At 37.5% G+C, this 17,690-nt stretch overlaps 1 protein-coding gene and 1 long non-coding RNA gene across 2 annotated transcripts in view; both read right to left on the bottom strand.

The window, feature by feature from the left end:
- Positions 1-17,690, bottom strand: part of LOC134288016 (uncharacterized) — a 286,653-nt gene that overhangs the window by 39,107 nt on the left and 229,856 nt on the right. The window lies entirely within an intron of this gene.
- Positions 12,682-14,645, bottom strand: LOC109427898 (ATP synthase subunit gamma, mitochondrial). The gene is made up of 4 exons (XM_029867297.2): positions 14,486-14,645; positions 14,066-14,240; positions 13,870-14,006; positions 12,682-13,492 (listed from the first exon to the last, which is right to left on the bottom strand). Exons 2-4 carry the CDS (start codon positions 14,227-14,229, stop codon positions 12,900-12,902), a joined length of 894 nt encoding a protein of 297 aa, XP_029723157.2. The 5' UTR covers positions 14,230-14,240; positions 14,486-14,645; the 3' UTR covers positions 12,682-12,899.

Consider the following 17,690-nt stretch of genomic DNA (forward strand, 5'->3'; position numbering starts at 1 on the left):
GGAGAAAAAAAACTTTCGAATGACTTCCCGAAAGATCCTCCGCAAGAAGTCACGATAGAAATCCCGGAGTTATTCCCAATGCAACTCCCGAAGTAGCTCCACAAGAAACTGAAACAATTCTCACCCTGGAACCCCGAAATGAGTGTCAACATCTCTGCTAGGAAACCTTTTTTGAAATCTCGAGAAAAATATTTGTAGGAGCCCTTGCATTCCTCAGTTCCCGAAAGTATAGATAGTAGAGTTAACATAGATCCGTGATGAATCCGTTGTATCCAAACGAACTGTCAAAATCTGTATCCAAACGAGCATGACGTCACGATTCCAACAACACCAATGGAGCGCATGACGTCATATTCAACCGTCGCACTCTTGAAAAATACTATTCACACGCTTGAAACATTTTACTCAGTGATGTCCGCGGATCTATGTTTACTCTACTATCTATACCCGAAAGTATGTCCGGAATGGTTCCTGGGCTCATCATTATCCAGGTTTATCTTTCAAAATCTATAAACAACCTTGGGATCAGTATGGTATGCGTTGCGCAGTTTGTATTTAAATTAAAAAAAAAAAAAGATCGTTGATTCCGATAGAAGTAGTTCTAACCAAGGTTCTGGCTTCCGATGGCAGTTACAGGATTCCAGGTAATAAATCCAGTGCACAGTAGCAATGCAGTTACAAATCCTTCATATCGGCGGCGAACTCCGCTTCTTCCGTAGTTCCGGCAGCCTCTTCTACACCGATGCAGACATATAATTGTTGATTTCGGCAGCTTCTCCTATATATGGTTCGACGTTGCTTTTTGAAAATTGATGGCTGCATCTGACGATTCACTCAGGTTTCGACGAAGTAATTTTGTTGTAAATATCCGTATTTCTTTCCTGGAAGGGTTCCTGGCAAATGCCCCTGAGTTCGGCATAGCTCCAGCACGGCCACGGCCACGGTTTGCTTCGGTTACTCCTTTTTTGGACACGATTCTGTTTTGAGCTTCAGTTTGACATCGTTTGCTTTGTTTACCTCGATCAGATGTGAAGGGATGAAGAGATGCGAGTAGTTTGAAGAAAAAGATTTGAGATTTGAAAATGTTTACACATTTTCCGCCGATCCAGTTCCAACCCAGGTTCAAAAACGAATTCGACATTAGATTTTAGAATCAGTGTCGAATTATCCGGTAAATCCACAGACAAACAGACGTAACACTCTGATAATTCCCATCGTACGCCGATTTAACGGTCTTTTTCAAAATTTGATAGTTGGCCGACTGCCCAACCGTGGCGCTAGCATAGTTTTTGTTCGAGTTTGACGTTTGCTCACTACCGCCACCTAGTTGGTGGTCGGCCAAACATAATCCTTTTAGCATTGGGCGAATATGTTTCCGTGACTATGATTTGAATCGAAAAATGTTCGAAGTGTTACGTCTGTTTGTCTGTGTCTTTACCATAAAAAACCCGATTTAATCCACCTATGGTGAACAGAACCCTTCTTACACTTATTAAAAATATTGTTGTATTATGCGTATTAAGCAAATTTATTTTGTGCGATTGGCCAAAAGTTCTAGAAAATATTGTGGATTTGACATCTAGTGAAATGGTTCCCAAAATAGCATAGACCATGGACTTACCAGTAATGCCAGATACCTCCAAGAATCTTATATGGAATGTTAAAAAAATAGCTTTCATATTCTGGAATATTGTATCTTTTGTTAACTGCCAAATAATCTTGAATCGATTAACAAATGGATAAAAAAAATCAGCAAGATGCACTTTGTCTAATATCTCTTAATCAGTCGAATAAATTAACTCCGAAGTACTTGGTATTCATGGTTATGGTGTTGAAAGGACAAAAATGATACATCTACTAAGTTAATCAGTTTTGGCATTAACTAGTTATTTTGGCTGTACAGTTCTTGCATTTTTCCCACAATATATAAATTTAAAGCTTTCATTTAACATATTGTTAGTTTTCATAAAATTCCTGTGTATTTGTAATTTGTTAATTATAATTTTGTTGAAAACAATAACCTGCTAGAATACACTTTGTATGAGATCAGCATTATTTATTGAAAAATAATTTCCCATAGACTGGTCAAAAACAAATGCAAGATAACAAGTGAATATAATAAAAAAAATAATTTATTGAAATACTCTACGTAAGATATCTCAGTAATCAAATGTCGAATCGAAATAAAATTTCAGGGCCTTATACAAGCATATTGTAGCTTTCATTTGGTGCTTAGAGAACCCAAATCGGTTGACAGACGGCTGAGATATTTATTATGGTACCCTTGGTCAAAAATCTCAAAAAGTTAAACTGTATTACTCCCAAGTACTCTTTGAAAGATATCTCGGTAACCAAATGTCCAATCCTAATGAAAATGTATAGGGTTCTACTAGAATGTTGTAGCTTTTATTTGGTGCCAGGATAACCGAAATCGGTTGACAGACGGCTAAGATATTTATTATGATACTTTTGGTCAAAAATCTCAAAAGGTTTAGTTGTATAAATTCGAAGTACTCTTCGAAAGATATCTCTGTAACCAAATGTCCAATCGAAATAAAATTTCTGGGCGATCTACTAGGATGCTGTAGCTTTCATTTGGTGCCAAGAGAACCCAAATCGATTGACAAACGGTCGAAATATTTATTATGATACACTTGGTCAAAAATCTTAAAATGTTTAGAAGTACCGTATTACCCCGCTAATACGACACCGACTGTTGTCGAATAACCGGGGTAAACTTTTAATTCGACAAACTGGTCACCCTACACCATCATGATCATTGAATTTTGGCAACTCTATTTTTGTTTTTGTTTTGATTTCCGGATTTGTTATGAAACATAATTTTAACAGATAATGCGGTGGTGCGAATGAAAATCTCGTTCTTTCTACGATTATTGCCATCCTCAGTTCATTCCGATTGGTCTCCAGGCGGTTTGGGTGTAGAATAGCACCAACTCAGAACTTCCGGAATTGCCAGCTGCAGGAGGAGCTGCTGCGGGTGGGAGTATAAGCGCAATATCAAACTGTTTTGCATTTACAGTGTACACCGCTGTGACATTCGAACACTTTTTAATTCGACATGTGTCGAATAAGCGGGGTACGAATTAAAAAGTGTCGTATTAAAACGTGTCGAACGAACGGGGTAAGACGGTATGACTCATAAGTACTCTTCGAGAGATATCTCGGTAACCAAACGTCCAATCGAAAAAAAATTCAATAGCGTTCTACTAGGATGTAGTAGCTTTCATTTGCTTCCAAGAGAACTCAAATCGGTTGACAGACGGCTGAGAAACGTGCGTGACTTTTTTTTGTAACGCACATACACACACACACATACACACATACACACACACACACATACAGACATTTGCTCAGTTCGTCGAGCTGAGTTCATTGGTATATGAGACTCGGCCCTCCGGGCCTCGGATCGAAAGTCGGTTTTTCGAGCGATATTTATACCCTTCTTATGGGTGTAAGAAGGGTAAAAATCCAAATTTTCTGAAAAAAAATCAAGTCAACTACCATTCAACTTATGGTGTTTTTATTATTGAAATCTCTAGTGCCATTGATTTTATTGTACACGTATTGTAGTTCCTGTTGAAGACGAATCTCAGCAAGCCTTGATATATATAGCTGTAATGTCAAATTAGAAAATAAATTCAGTTCCTTTCTAACCACTACCGAAGACAGACGTCTTAGCTACTCTCTACACGATGGTCCGGTTGGCGCGTTCCGCCAAGCCATTTTGTTGAGGCGTATACTCGTTAGTTGTCTCGTGCCTGATACCTTCCTTCTGCAAGTAGTGTTGGAAATTTTTGTTTAGGTATTCCTTACCGTTATCCGTCCGGATTGCTTTAAGCTTTTTTCCGCTTTGACGCCCCGCCATCGCGTGGAATCTCTTGAAGACTCCGAGTACTTCATCTCCAGATTTCGTTTTCAGAAAGTACACGAACATGCGTCTCGTCTTGTCATCCTCGCACGTGAATATCAATATCATCATTGACAATGTTGTTGTTTCGTAAAATGGCATTGTCAGTATAAATTCTTGTTTTTCGAGTGTTGCTGCTTTGGATCACCATCAATTTTAGGCGAATCAAACATAATCGAATTGATGAATAAATTTTATTAGATAAACTAAGTCAACCCAAATACTACATTATATGATAAAAAGTGAAATTGTAAATAAAAAATAAAAAATAAAAGAAATCATAAATAACTAAAACTTTTTTGATACATTTAGTGAATAACGAACAACTGTAATATTTAAAATCCTAATAACCTAATACACTCAGTTGCAAAAAAAAAGCCGAGCTGAATTTTTCTTCCAAAATCCGTCATGTTCAATCTGCTGCAACTTTGTCAGTTATCAATACTTTTGGCTGAAAATTTTACCACATCAGCATCAATATATTGATAATGTATGGACAAAATTTCAAATTGATACAAATTTTATATTTTGAGTTATAACAACTTATATGAAAAAATCCATTTTTGGATATACCTTTTTCAAAAATCCGTATTTCAGTGGAAATTTTAAGTAGCTTCATAAAAATTTCACTGCAGCGTCAGTAAATATAGGAAATGTTGTGGTCAAAATTTGAAATGTTTTCATCAAGCGGTTTGGGCCACAGAAATCGTCAAAGTTGAAGTACCACTGTGGGTGCCTACAGTTTTCACTCCATATTAACCACGCTGAAACACCGGTGCAGAAAAAAAGCCGAGGTCAATCCTTTCCATTAATGTTTATATCTAAGTTGTAATAAACAATCCATATTATATGACAAATTTTTATAAATTTTCTTGTGGTTTGCTAGTTGTTTATGACATTCTACACGTAACACATAGTGCGTTACGTGTTACACGTAATGCGTTACAAACATACATATGTTAGTGAACATATACAAGTAGTTTGTATAATTTACAAATTTTGGCAACTGTAAAAAACAATTATAAGTAAACAAGTTGTGGGGTACAGTTTAGAACCACAAAGTATGATATAGAAAGGCATGTAACATCACTTGTTTGCTTATGTTAAGGTTTTAACAGTAGCCAAAATTTGTAAATTATACAAACTACTTGTACATTCACTAATATACGTATGTTTGTAACGCATTACGTGTAACGCGTAACGTACTATGTGTTACGTGTAGAATGTCATAAACAACTAGCAAACCACAAGAAAATTTATAAAAATATGTAATATGGATAATATGGATTGTTTATTGAAACTTAGATCTAAACATTAATGGAACGGGTTGACCTCGGCTTTTTTTCTGCACCGGTGTTTCAGCGTGGTCAATATGGAGTGAAAATTGTAGACACCCACAGTGGTACTTCAACTTTGACGATTTCTGTGGCCCAAACCGCTTGATGAAAACATTTCAAATTTTGACCACAACATTTCCTATATTTACTGACGCTGCAGTGAAATTTTTATGAAGCTACTTAAAATTTCCACTGAAATACGGATTTTTGAAAAAGGTATGTCCAAAAATGGATTTTTTCATATAAGTTGTTATAACTCAAAATATAAAATTTGTATTAATTTGAAATTTTGTCCATACATTATCAATATATTGATGATGAAGTGGTAAAATTTTCAACCAAAAATATTGATAATTGCCAAAGTTGCAGCAGATTGAACATGACGCATTTTAGGAGAAAAAATCAGTTCGGCTTTTTTTTTTGCTACTATCTTACAACGTTGATTGTCTTTTGTATTAGAAGGGTGACTTATGATAATCGACCACAATTATAAAATGTAAACATTTGAATACAAGCAGGATTATACGAGATTCATTAATTCAAACATAGCTTTGTACATTTTTATTAAAGTTGACGGTCGACCACCGAAGCGAGCGATAACTTGTTTCCTACGTCTTTCAATCATTTACAGCAGGTAGAATATCTTTATTGTGAAGAAATAATTAACTGTAAACCGTGTGTTTTTCAGGGCTGGCAGAAAAGGTACGGGGCGAAATGGACACCCATCGGGGCATAATGGACACCCCTGCATATTTTATGCTAATTCTTTGGTTACTTCGACCAGTTAAGTAATTTGCCTACGGAGATCGATACCATAGATATAATACTCTATCTTAGACGAGTTTACATAACATCAAAGTTAATTAAATAAACTTTAGGCTAAAATAATAGAATTGATATTTTTCAAACTCTCTAAAACGCCTAACAGTATGCAATGCGCGTACATCCATTCATAATTGCCAGTGTTCATTTCGCCCCGAATCGACTACAACATTAAAATTGCTATTTTAAGTAAATTCTGATTAAAAATAAAATACTTCATCCATTGATAAATCTTCGTATACATGTAATTCTGTAATTCTGTAATATCAACGCATCCTCTGGCCCCTTTGCCTATCTGCGCTTTCCCCTCCGCTGAGCGATACGTCTACTAGATGAAACACGACGATGTTACAAACTCTGGACTTAATAAAAAGTGAGTTTCTAATACCGTTGGTCTAGCCGACTAGACCTTCACCTACGGCACAAGTGTCCGATCCTTAGGGGACGGTGTGTGTTTCATTTTGGTAAGACAATAGATCCGTTGCGCTCTGCTGTTTCTAGATCAATGGCGTTCTGCAATGCAATTATGGTAACAGAGTCTAGTTATGATTACTTTTCATAGAACCTAGTTATTTACAAGCCGAGCAGTAGTACCACACGCAGAAAAATGTCGTATATTTGAATCAAATTAATAACCACTTTGATTCAAATTCAATACTGTTATTTAAATCAAAGCATATTGATATTTGAGTCTAATACTAAACGACTTTGATTCTAAAATAAATATATTAGAAACAAAGTCGTTGTGTCTTTGATTTGAAAAAAGTGACTACTTTGAAATAAATATAACATTTTGCAAAAGTTTATCCGCTGCCATTTTGTTTTTATTGTTATAAAGCGAAAAAAAAATAACTTGCTCGACGAAATTTTCGAACAAGAGATCGTAAAGACACATTTATTTCATTGAAAACGTGTGGTTTGTCGGATGACACAGTGAGTGTCTTCATTGGTAAGTAGGGGTAGGCGGGGCATTATGGACACCCGGGGCAGAATGGACACCCTCAATATTTTGAAATATGCGAACTTTTTTGAACTTTTAATGAATGGATAATATAGTCCATTTGTCTAAAACGTAGTTTCAGGAAAGAAACATTCGAAATTAAAATTATACTTGATTTTACACGAAAAAGTTGCGTCCTCCGTTTTTTGTGCATGGAAATTATAATTTTCACACCATCTAAAATAAGGTTTAGTGATTAATTTATTGCAGGCCGATTAAAACCTGATATTTCTAGAACACATGCAAGTAGTTTTGCTGTATGTATATGCTTAACATGTTTATATTTTCTTCTTTATTATATCAAAAATCAAGTTTGGAAATATCTTCTGCTGCCGGGGCAAAATGGACACTCACCTTTTTGAAAGAAGCGGCAAGGGAAAAATATAACCTAAATCACAAACCAATCAAATTCTTCGATTTCAGTATATTTTCGGTTAAAAGTTCACTATAGTAGACATAGGATGAAACAAATTGGTCAAAAAACGACAGCAGCGGAAAATAGTTGTTCTAGGCACAGCTGTACATGCCGACAAAAACGAAGCTTTATCCAAAACAGCCTGAATTTAAATTAACCCTCTAATACCCAACCCCGCCTTTAGACGGGGTATAGTTTGAGCATTTTTGTAATTTTTGTGTCGTGGAAAATCAAAACTTTTATATTTTTAGTCGATATTTAGGACTGTTTTGTATATCTCAAAATGGTTTTTGGTGTACTTTAAAGCGTATTTACATTTTTTTAAAATCATTGAAAAATTGATGTTTTAGTCACTTTTTCGAAGTCATTGTTGATTTTGTATTGAATCGTTACAATTAACATATTTTATTTTTTTCCCAGATCATTCTACTCTAGTTTAATAGTTTAAGGGAATCGAATACACTCTAAAATTGTTTTCCTTAAAATTACACGGAAAATAAAATTTTCTATGAAAAAAATTTAAACTAAAAATATTTCAACAATAATCATAAAATCTCAAAATGTTTTCATCTCAAAAAATCCGTACCCCAAATAGGCTTCCAGCAAAAATATAAAAGTATGAGGATGTTCAAAAATAAAAATTAGAAAAATCAAAAACTGAAATTCACGAAATCGAGAATTAAAAAGTATCATCTTCCAAAACATGTTTAAATCGATTTTAGATGACGAAAAACGATATTTAGATCAAAATCAAAAATTTGGGTATTAGAGGGTTAACTTAACAAAAATGAACTACTTCGGCGTATTATTCATTCATAATAGTTGTTTTGCAATGAAATTACTTTATAGGTGTAAATAATGTACGAAATTCGTAAAAGTCTCATGGTGTCCATAATGCCCCATGGGGGTGTCCATTCTGCCCCGTATGCTTGAAGACGGTCATGAAAAACTAACATTTTTCATAACATTTTTTGAAGTGGATAAATCATTTTTCTTCGTGAGCATTCTTATGCAATAGATGCTAAATAGTCTTTAAAAGGATACATGTTTAAAAAAACTAAACTTTTTTGACATCTTGCCAGGTAAAATTGGCAAAAACCTTAGGGTGTCCATATTGCCCCGCCTACCCCTACAATAAAGTGAAAGTTATTATTTACTTCTCAAATTCATATCATTCCTTCTAAATAACAGCAACACAGTATAATCGAGGGCAAGGAAGTCCAGGAACCCATTCCGCAGCCGTTTCTAGCAGATATGACGAGGTGCATCATGGTGTAATAAAGAAAAGGCCTGGTAAGCATCAACTGTTGTTCATAAAATTATATTTGCTAAGGAAACCCTTTTTGTTTGACAGAAACTTCCTCCGCTATCTATTGAATGTTCCACTGAATCTACATCTGTAACTACGCCGCCTCCACCTCTGCCGGATGTTGCTAATGAAACAAGAGGCAACTGCACATGAGCTTACGTGCCACAAAGATCAGCAAAAAATAAGGTCCATCATCGAAAAATATAAAACTGAAAAATTCTAAAAACTATTGTTGAGATTGTCTAGTTATCAATATAGCAAATATTGTTTCCTAAAAGTCTTATTCATTTTCATTGGATTATCTGCCTTGATTGAAGACGACCTCATAATTAGTGAGAGCATTCCAATTTTATGCTCTCAGTATTCATTAGATCGCAATCAATCAAAGAAGATAATCAATTCAAAACATATTTTTATGGCCTTTTTTAAATATATTACTATCAAATAATTATGTTTTTAAAATAAATAAATTATGTATTTGATTCAAAAATTGGTGTTTTTTTATTCAAAAATAAATATTTTTGAAATAAAATAGTAATATATTTGTTTCAATGAAATTGAATATTAGAATCAAATATTTTTCACTTTGAATTTACATTTAGGCTGCTCAGAGCTAGACTTAGAAACAACAAAATAAACGCTTTGAAGCTAATATTCGTTGTCATTGATTCAATAAAAATCGCACTTAGGCCGTGGATCAATGGTATTTTATTTTTGTTTCAAAATCGTTTGTTTTAGACTTTAATATATATTTTTCTGCGTGCAGTACTAGTACCGAGCTTCTATTACTAGAACTAATAGGACTTAGCTCTTCTTACTAGTTTTGAAGCTTTTGTAAACTTAAAGTTGAATTGTCTAGTAGTTATTATCTAATTCCGCTAAAACGCTCGTTAGCCAACTTGTAATTGTAAAAAGAATGTAATTAGTGAATTGTGACGTAGTTAATTAATGCCGGATTAGAAACAGCAGATGCGGTTCGCCAAGAGGTCATCCACTAATCAGTTATGTGAAACTATGGGACGGACAAGATATGTGAATTATCGCAATTATTAATATTACTACCGATGGAAGGAGGAAGTGAGAGTTAGTGGAACTAGCTCGATTGTGGATGATCTCGTGCGGCTGTAAAAGAAGGCTGATTAATGTTAGTTAGTTTACCTTTTCCTTCCCACGACTGGTATGATTATTGATTGAACAAAGATTGCTATTCTTGGTGTAAATTTGAGTCAATCTAATTGAAATTAGCTTTGAAGCAGATTAATTGATAGTAAACTTAGTTTCATTGTTCATGGAAGATTCTACCGTTACCGTTCTTAATTGTTGAGAATTCAATTGTTGTTGCTATTTAATTATTTATGTTCACATGTCATTGTGTAATATTAAACTGGCTTGTCTTTAATGAATCAATGTAGCTCCGGAGCAACCGTGGGAAAGAGAGGGTCATTAAAATATGTTAGGATACTCATGTGACATGGGCGACGATTCCAGCATGATGTCCTCAACGGTGGGTTGATGCGATCGTTGGTCATCACTATCAATCATCCATTTATCGGTTTGGCCTCCTCGCTCGTTGTCGTCTTCAAGTGTAGTTCGTCTGGTGAAATGTAATAGAAATACAAGGTGGGCCGCTCATATCCTCCGGCCCAGCAGCATTAGTAAACAGTTACGTGAAGCTGTATCAAAATTCTACAGAGTGTTGGGGAAGGGGAGGGGAAATAAACATACTTCTTCCTACACCTAGCAGTTCAGATCTTCTGTTCACACTGTCATTCCAACCTTCTTTCAGTGTGAAACGTTTCTGGATCTGGAACGGGTGGTATCACTTTACGTTACTCTTCTATCATTAACATAGATAACTACTTTTAAAAAATAAAAGTTTTGTCCTACTACCTATTTTATATCTGAAAGATGTTAATTGGTCAAATGTTTCGTTCAGCAAGTCTATGTCCATATTGATGATACAACCTTTTATTAATGAGTAATAATGTTGCTTACAGTTGTGAGGCAATATAACATTCAACTCGTTGAGTGCAAGTTATGAACCTACAGAAAATTTCTTATTAAGATGTTACCTCTAAAACTACTAAACAAACACATATTGAAACGTGAAATTGTATTGTAATAATTGATCCTAATCTTAACCCTATCACTGAAACGCGTTTGAAGCAAATTGATATTGCTAATGATTTGGTTGGGCATTAAAAGTTTTTTTGGTTTCGACAATAGTCACATACTATGCCCTACGACATTGACGATTCTATTGTCTATGGTTCACCTATTTCGTGCCACCCAGCAGGGACTTGGTCTGGTACCCAATTCAGTATATCCGCTCCACGTAATATACCGCACCTCTTTTGTTTTGTGATATATTACGCGGAACATTACTCTCTTCATTTGGATAGCGGCTATGTAACCCATTGGATTAAAAGCCTCCATCAAACATGAAGCGATTAATCGGAGACTGAAGACTCTATACCAAATTTGGCTCAGAGACAGGTAATCAGTGAGGTTAGTTTTTCTCGTTTGCCAGATACGATTGATACGTATTAAGACAAACTTTCCACTGCATCTGCCAGCAATAATCGGTGATCGATCAACATTCTGAGTACACTGAATTCTTTTTTTACGCGATTTTTTTTTGCACGACTTTTTTTACGCGATTTTCTCGAAATTACGCGACTTTTTTTTACGCGATTTTGGTCATTTGCGGAGAACAAATCGCGTAAAAAAAATTTCCTTTGGATTTTTTTTGCGCGATTTCTCAAAGTTACGCGAACTTTTTTTACACGATCTTTTTTTGCGCGAACGCATCAATCGCGTAAAAACAGAATTTAGTGTACCCCAATTTACACAAGAATGCCAAGGATCACCGCTCATGCTTTACAATACAGTTGGAAAAACTAAAACAACACCTGGCCACAATGATGCATAAAGCACTAAAGCGGACCGGAAGTGTTCGTGAGCCAGCCCCCACCTGATAAATCTTCGTATACATGTAGATAAGATAACAATTCACTTGTTTTTATGGTGGACACACTCCATCACTCATAATACCTTATTTGATGCTGCTTCGAAATTATAAGAATTTCACCATATTAAAAACATATTTCAATTTCAATGATATTTTGGTTATTTTGGAGCAACATATATGGTACTTTTGAAAAATAGAACCATGATTTGTTCCTTTACACTTATGGATTAAGGACAAACGTCTTGAAGTCCCGCTTCAACAGTGCATCAGAACTTCAGACGCACAAATCTCAAGAAGCAAGCTTCAAACAACAGTGTATTTGATTACTTGTAATAAGCCTAAAATAAGAAGCTGAGGTGCGCTGGTTATGTTTACGGGGAAACTAGTGCTCTCGAAATCGTGAGTAGGTGCCAAAGTCGGCCATTGTGGCGGCCATTTTGGGATTCTAACAAGTCTGTCCTTAGTTTTACATAAAAGTCAACGGTTTCGGCAAAAACAGGGGTGTCCATTTCGCCCCGGGTGTTCATTATGCCCCTAATCCCCCTAGTCATAAAAATATCGTTAGAAACGGGACATAATAAAATCTGTGTCTGAAGTGTCAAGAAGGTAATACTTTTTCCTGTGGAATATCTTTCTATTTGATACATTAATACCAACGGTGAATACGTTATTCAATTACTGCAGATACTGGACTACCACAATACGTAAGGGGATTTTTGCGATTTTTCGACACCCCCTCCACTCCTTGTAAGATTTTTTGTATGATAAATACCCTAAATATTTTTGTATGGCGTGTAAGATTTCTCAAACCCCCTTCTCACCCTAAACCCTTACGTAATTAATGGGGAGCTCCTTTAAAGGCTTTCTTTTATCATTCGATCAGAGAGCGAGATTGTAGATTCTCCATATAACATATTTTATCGAATATTCCGTGTACTATTTTACCCAATCACGAAGATGTTGTTGATACACTGTAGGTTTTCACAGCTTACCATTTGTATCGCAATACAATTTCCCGCTTTCCCGCGTGACCGCTCTGCTGTTCTGGTAGTGAATGGATTTTACAGGATCTGTTGTTATCATTCGTACGATCGCATTCACAGAAGCGTGCACCTGCTTAATCCTTGCTCTCCAGAGCGGAAGCACCAGAGATAATTTCAATCAGTTCACGGGTGATGACAGCCTGTCTGGTTCTGTTGAAGGTCAGAGTCAGCTTGTCAATCATCTCGCCGGCGTTCTTGGAGGCGTTGTCCATGGCAGTCATACGGGAGGACTGTTCCGAGCAAGCGCCCTCCTTCATGGCGAAGAACAGCAGCGAGGCCATCGAGAACTCCAGATAGTTCTGGATGACATCGGAATCGAGAGAATCGTAAACCGGCAGTTTCTCGGCCGACTCGACGGACTTCAAGCTGAAGATGGGCATGTCGGCTACGGCGTACGACACGACCGACTTGAACTTGTTGTAGATGATCTTGCCGTCGGTGTACTCGTATCCGAGGTTCAGGATGGCGTTGGTCAGCTTGGCAGCATCCAGGAAGGTCGGTGGCAGACGACCCACCTCGTTGCACACCATTTCGATGTTCTTGCTATAGAGACGCTGCAAGATGGCACGCGACTTGTCGCCAACGCAGATCACCTTGATGTTGGGATCGGCAGCCAAATCGCCACGGATGTGACGGGCCACACCGGTGTGGACTGCACCGCACAGACCTAGAAGTAGGAATAAAGTCATATTGTTCGATTAGTTGATATTCGATGGTGTATGTAGCAATGGCCAAAATAAGGGATGGGGTAGGTGTACCAGATATGGCTATTATAGTGGTTTCCTATTAAAATTAAGCACCAAAGTCGGTATACAGTTAATAAAAACCCAAGGATAATTATTCAGGGGTAGGAATCGATTAATCCAGGATCAAATCCAATAGAGCGTCGTCATTCTGGCGTAGACTTCAAAAGAACGACTTGAGGCCCAAATGAACATTGATGTCTTTTTTAACAAACGAACCCTAGCTTTTTTGTGGACAAATTGGAATTGCAACCAAACTTCAATGATTTACTGCGAAAAAATAAAGAATTAAACAACATACCTCTGTCGGAGGTGACGGCAATGTAGAGCTTCTTGGGTTCTTCTTCCTTGGCGGCAACTTCCGCCTTCTCGTAGAACTGCTGAGCTCCGACACCGTACGGTCTGGCCTGCTTCAGATCACGTTCAGCACGGGCGTACCTGAAATCAAGCAACGTACAGTTTTCACCGAAATTCCCCCCAAATCCCGAAAAACTCACTTGGCGGCGGACACCATCTTCATGGACTGAGTGATCTTCTGGATGTTCTTGACCGACTTCAGACGGATCGAGATGGCCTTCAGCGTGGCCATTCCACGGTGCTGCTGTCCGAGGCAGACCTCCGCCGGCACCTGGGCCAAAACTGGAACAACGGACTTGAACATCTTGCTGCCTCCTGGAAATGCAACCGAAATGGGAAACAGAAACCCGATCAGGACACAGATTCTCCGCTATCACAGGTTATTACACAATAAACTTTTTCCCACTTGACAGTTCAACGCATTCGGCTGAATGGCTGGCTGGACCACGAACCGCAAGTGTTATGTAAGATTATTTTACCAGCCGTTCATTCTTGAGTAATTTGCTTCAAAACACACCACCGCGCACCGATTTCGAACGGTCTTCGATCCGGCCACTAACCTTCGGGATAATTTGGAGTCGAAAATCACAAATTTGTCGGAAACGGGCTGCTTTTTCTCGGTCGGTCGGAACTTTTCTCGTCCGATAGTTGCGGATGTCAAAAAAGATGGTCGCACACAGAGGTTTTCTTCTTCCAGCGGTGAGTGTTTTTCTTTCGATGTAGCGGTGCTCGCTGCAGGGCTGCCGTTTGATTATCTTCGAAAATTTTGACACTAGAATTGGGCGATGGCGATCGAAACCAAGAATGCATGCACAGAAAAAAATCATGTGTTATTTATTGTTTTTTTTTACGAATGAAACAAATTCCTTAAAAATTCATCGCTCAGTTACACTAGCACCCGCTGGTGACGATATAGGGCTCTGCACAAAATTCTCACCCTCTCTTTCGCTCTCATTGAGATTTAGTAAACAACAAGGCCAGGAAATGTCAAAATCCCATACAAAATCAAAACAGTGCAGTGCCCTTATAGGCACTGCATACGGCGGTTGCTATGATAAATTTTTCTAAGTCAGGCCAAACATTTCAATAGGTCCTATCTGCATTTGAGAGGCTCTCTTTGTTTACTTTCTCTTTCAATTATTGCAATGTAATGGTACACTTTTCAACTATTTTTGCAGTACAAATCAAAAGACGATTGTTTTGACCATCGTTTAATGCAAGGAGGCAATCAAAATACAAATAAACAGCTGAGATACTAACGAAAGAGAGAGAAAACAAAGAGAGCCTCTCTTCTGCAGATTGGACCTTTAGACATGTTTGGCCTGAAGTATATGACGTTTCGTGGCCTTGTTGTTTACGATTGTTGTTGACGATTTCGTTGGCTTTCTTTAGGCAGTGTGAATAAATTCAAAAGGTGAGTTTGCGCGCACTGAGTGGTGTGCTAATTTATTATATACTTACTGCTAAGATTTCACCAAGAGCCAAGGTAAAACTTTAAGAAAGTGTTTTAGTTATAATACCTAGAATGACCTCGATCCTACAGAAGCGTGTAGCGCTGAATGAAGCACTGGGAGATTTAGGTAGCCATGATTGTCCTGCTTCTCGTCGAATTCCTTTCGATGATGATAATTCTGTTGTCGGAGGCCATCACCCAAAACTTCAAAGTTGCTGCACATCCAAGTTAATTTGGAACTTGACATTGTCGGCGTGAATCGTCGATCCGCAGTCCTGTGGGCAGCGATACCGGAATGGACATTGTAGACGGGACGCTCCTGTTAGTTCAGAACCGCTGATAGTTCCTGAATTGATTGATTGATTTGTCTTTATTAGAGAGACTTTCAGCCCTTGGCTGGTTCGTCTCTATAGTTCCTGAAGGAATTCCAGGAGAAGCTCTTGTTGAAATCTTAGCAGTAAGTAATAAATTAACACACCACTCAGTGCGCGCAAACTCACCTTTTGAATTTAGTCACACTGCCTAAAGAAAGCCTCTAAGTCCGAATCGTAAACAACAAGGCCACGAAACGTCAAAGACTTAGAAAATTTATCATAGCAACCGCCGTATGCACTGCCCTATTAGGGCACTGCATGAAATTCTCTCCTTCTCTTTCACTCTTACAGAAATTTTGTAAACAACAAGGCCAAGAAACGTCAAAATCCCATACAAAATCAAAACAATGCACTGCCCTATATCGTCTACAGCAGGCGCTAGTGTGAAACGTCAAACGCGAACTTTTACCACCGACGAACCGACGTGACAGCTAGAACAAATAAATTCAAATTTGATGTCCGCGACGCCATGATGAAAAATAGCCGAACACTATCGCCACCTCTATAACGGCTCGCGATGATTTGGTAGCTCGACACCGAACCCCCGTGTGTTTATATACGAATCGGTTCGCGTCTGCGCTGATTTGACAGAAGCGATCGCTCGCTTCGCCGGTCGACCGTTAAATTTGGGGGGGGGGGGGGGGCACTTTTGAATCACCACTGTCACGTCGGTTCGTCGGTGCTTTTACGATGCGCGCGCCTCTGGTTGTGAAAGCAACAACTGCGGGGATCTAAAATGTTCGTTGAAGCCGTGGGCGATGTGAATTTCATCATTGTTACGTCTGTTTGTCAGTGAGAGAGAAGGGTAATAAAACGTCAGATAGCAACAGCGAAATCGGAGAAGGACCGAGAGAAGGACGAAATCTATTACATTGAAGTCTAATCAGTAAAAAAGGCATTAAGGCTCAAATAACTCAGCAATCATCAATAATTTAAAAGCAGTTTTTTCGCTCAAATTCATACAGCTTCTAGTGAAAATTATTTCAATCTGATCTAGATGGTAAATAGAGTGCAGTGATAAATTTTCAATACGATTAGTTAAAATTTGAGCGAGAAAACTGCCTTGGAGTTTTTCAATACGAAATGCATTGAACAATATGTGGAAATGATTGTTTGAGAAATTTTGTGAATTGGCGCCCTTCATCCAAGGCGGCGGCTTCAAAAACTACCCTGATAAAAAATATCATAAAAATACGATAAATTTTATTGTTACAACACCATTTTTTCGAAAAATATTCACCATTAAAAATATTGTAATTTACACGGCTATTGTTCTATACCATTCGGCGAATGGTAAATGGCACTTTTACAATAAAAAATGGTGGTCGTTATGTATCTTAACCATAAAATTTTGAGAAAATTTTCATACACTTTTTCGCGAAAAACAATAGAATGTATTGTGTTTTTATTAGACATTTTTAGGACAATTTTCAAAAGAAAACAATATATCTTTATGTTTTTTCATTGTTCTTACAATACAAATACAATTAATTGGATGGCGTCAAATGAACCGTTGTTAGAATAAAAATACAATAATATTTGTTGTTATTTGTAAGCAGTTTTCGCTTTTGAAAATCCATAGAATTTATATTTCCCGCTAAGGGAAGGTTCATTTATTACGTCCATCGTTTTTCGGGATTTCTAGACCCCCCTCCCCCCTCTGTCACACTATTTCCCTATACCTTATACACGTGCTGTCACACTTCCCTAGACCCCCCCCCTCCCCCAAATGTTTGACGTAATTTATGAACGTTCCCTAACATTTATATCCAGCATTTACGAGCACTAACGGCCGCCAGAATTATATGCACATTTTATGATAAGAATCAAACACTTTGATGTCTGTCTGGTATGTATTGCTTGGCAGCTGTTGATAAGGTCTATCTTCAATCTTTTCAAATAACTGCCGAATATCACCCCAGGTCGTATGATCCATAC

The sequence above is a fragment of the Aedes albopictus genome, chromosome 2, assembly GCF_035046485.1.
Source record: "Aedes albopictus strain Foshan chromosome 2, AalbF5, whole genome shotgun sequence".
Lineage (NCBI taxonomy): Eukaryota > Metazoa > Arthropoda > Insecta > Diptera > Culicidae > Aedes > Aedes albopictus.

Excerpts from the sequence above, each read along its gene's own strand:
- LOC109427898 (XM_029867297.2), bottom strand. The coding sequence starts at position 14,229 with ATGTTCAAGTCCGTTGTTCCAGTTTTGGCCCAGGTGCCGGCGGAGGTC. Across the intron at positions 14,007-14,065 it reads AAGATGGTGTCCGCCGCCAA|GTACGCCCGTGCTGAACGTG; the intron begins GTGAGTTTTTCG and ends GCTTGATTTCAG. Across the intron at positions 13,493-13,869 it reads TGCCGTCACCTCCGACAGAG|GTCTGTGCGGTGCAGTCCAC; the intron begins GTATGTTGTTTA and ends TCCTACTTCTAG.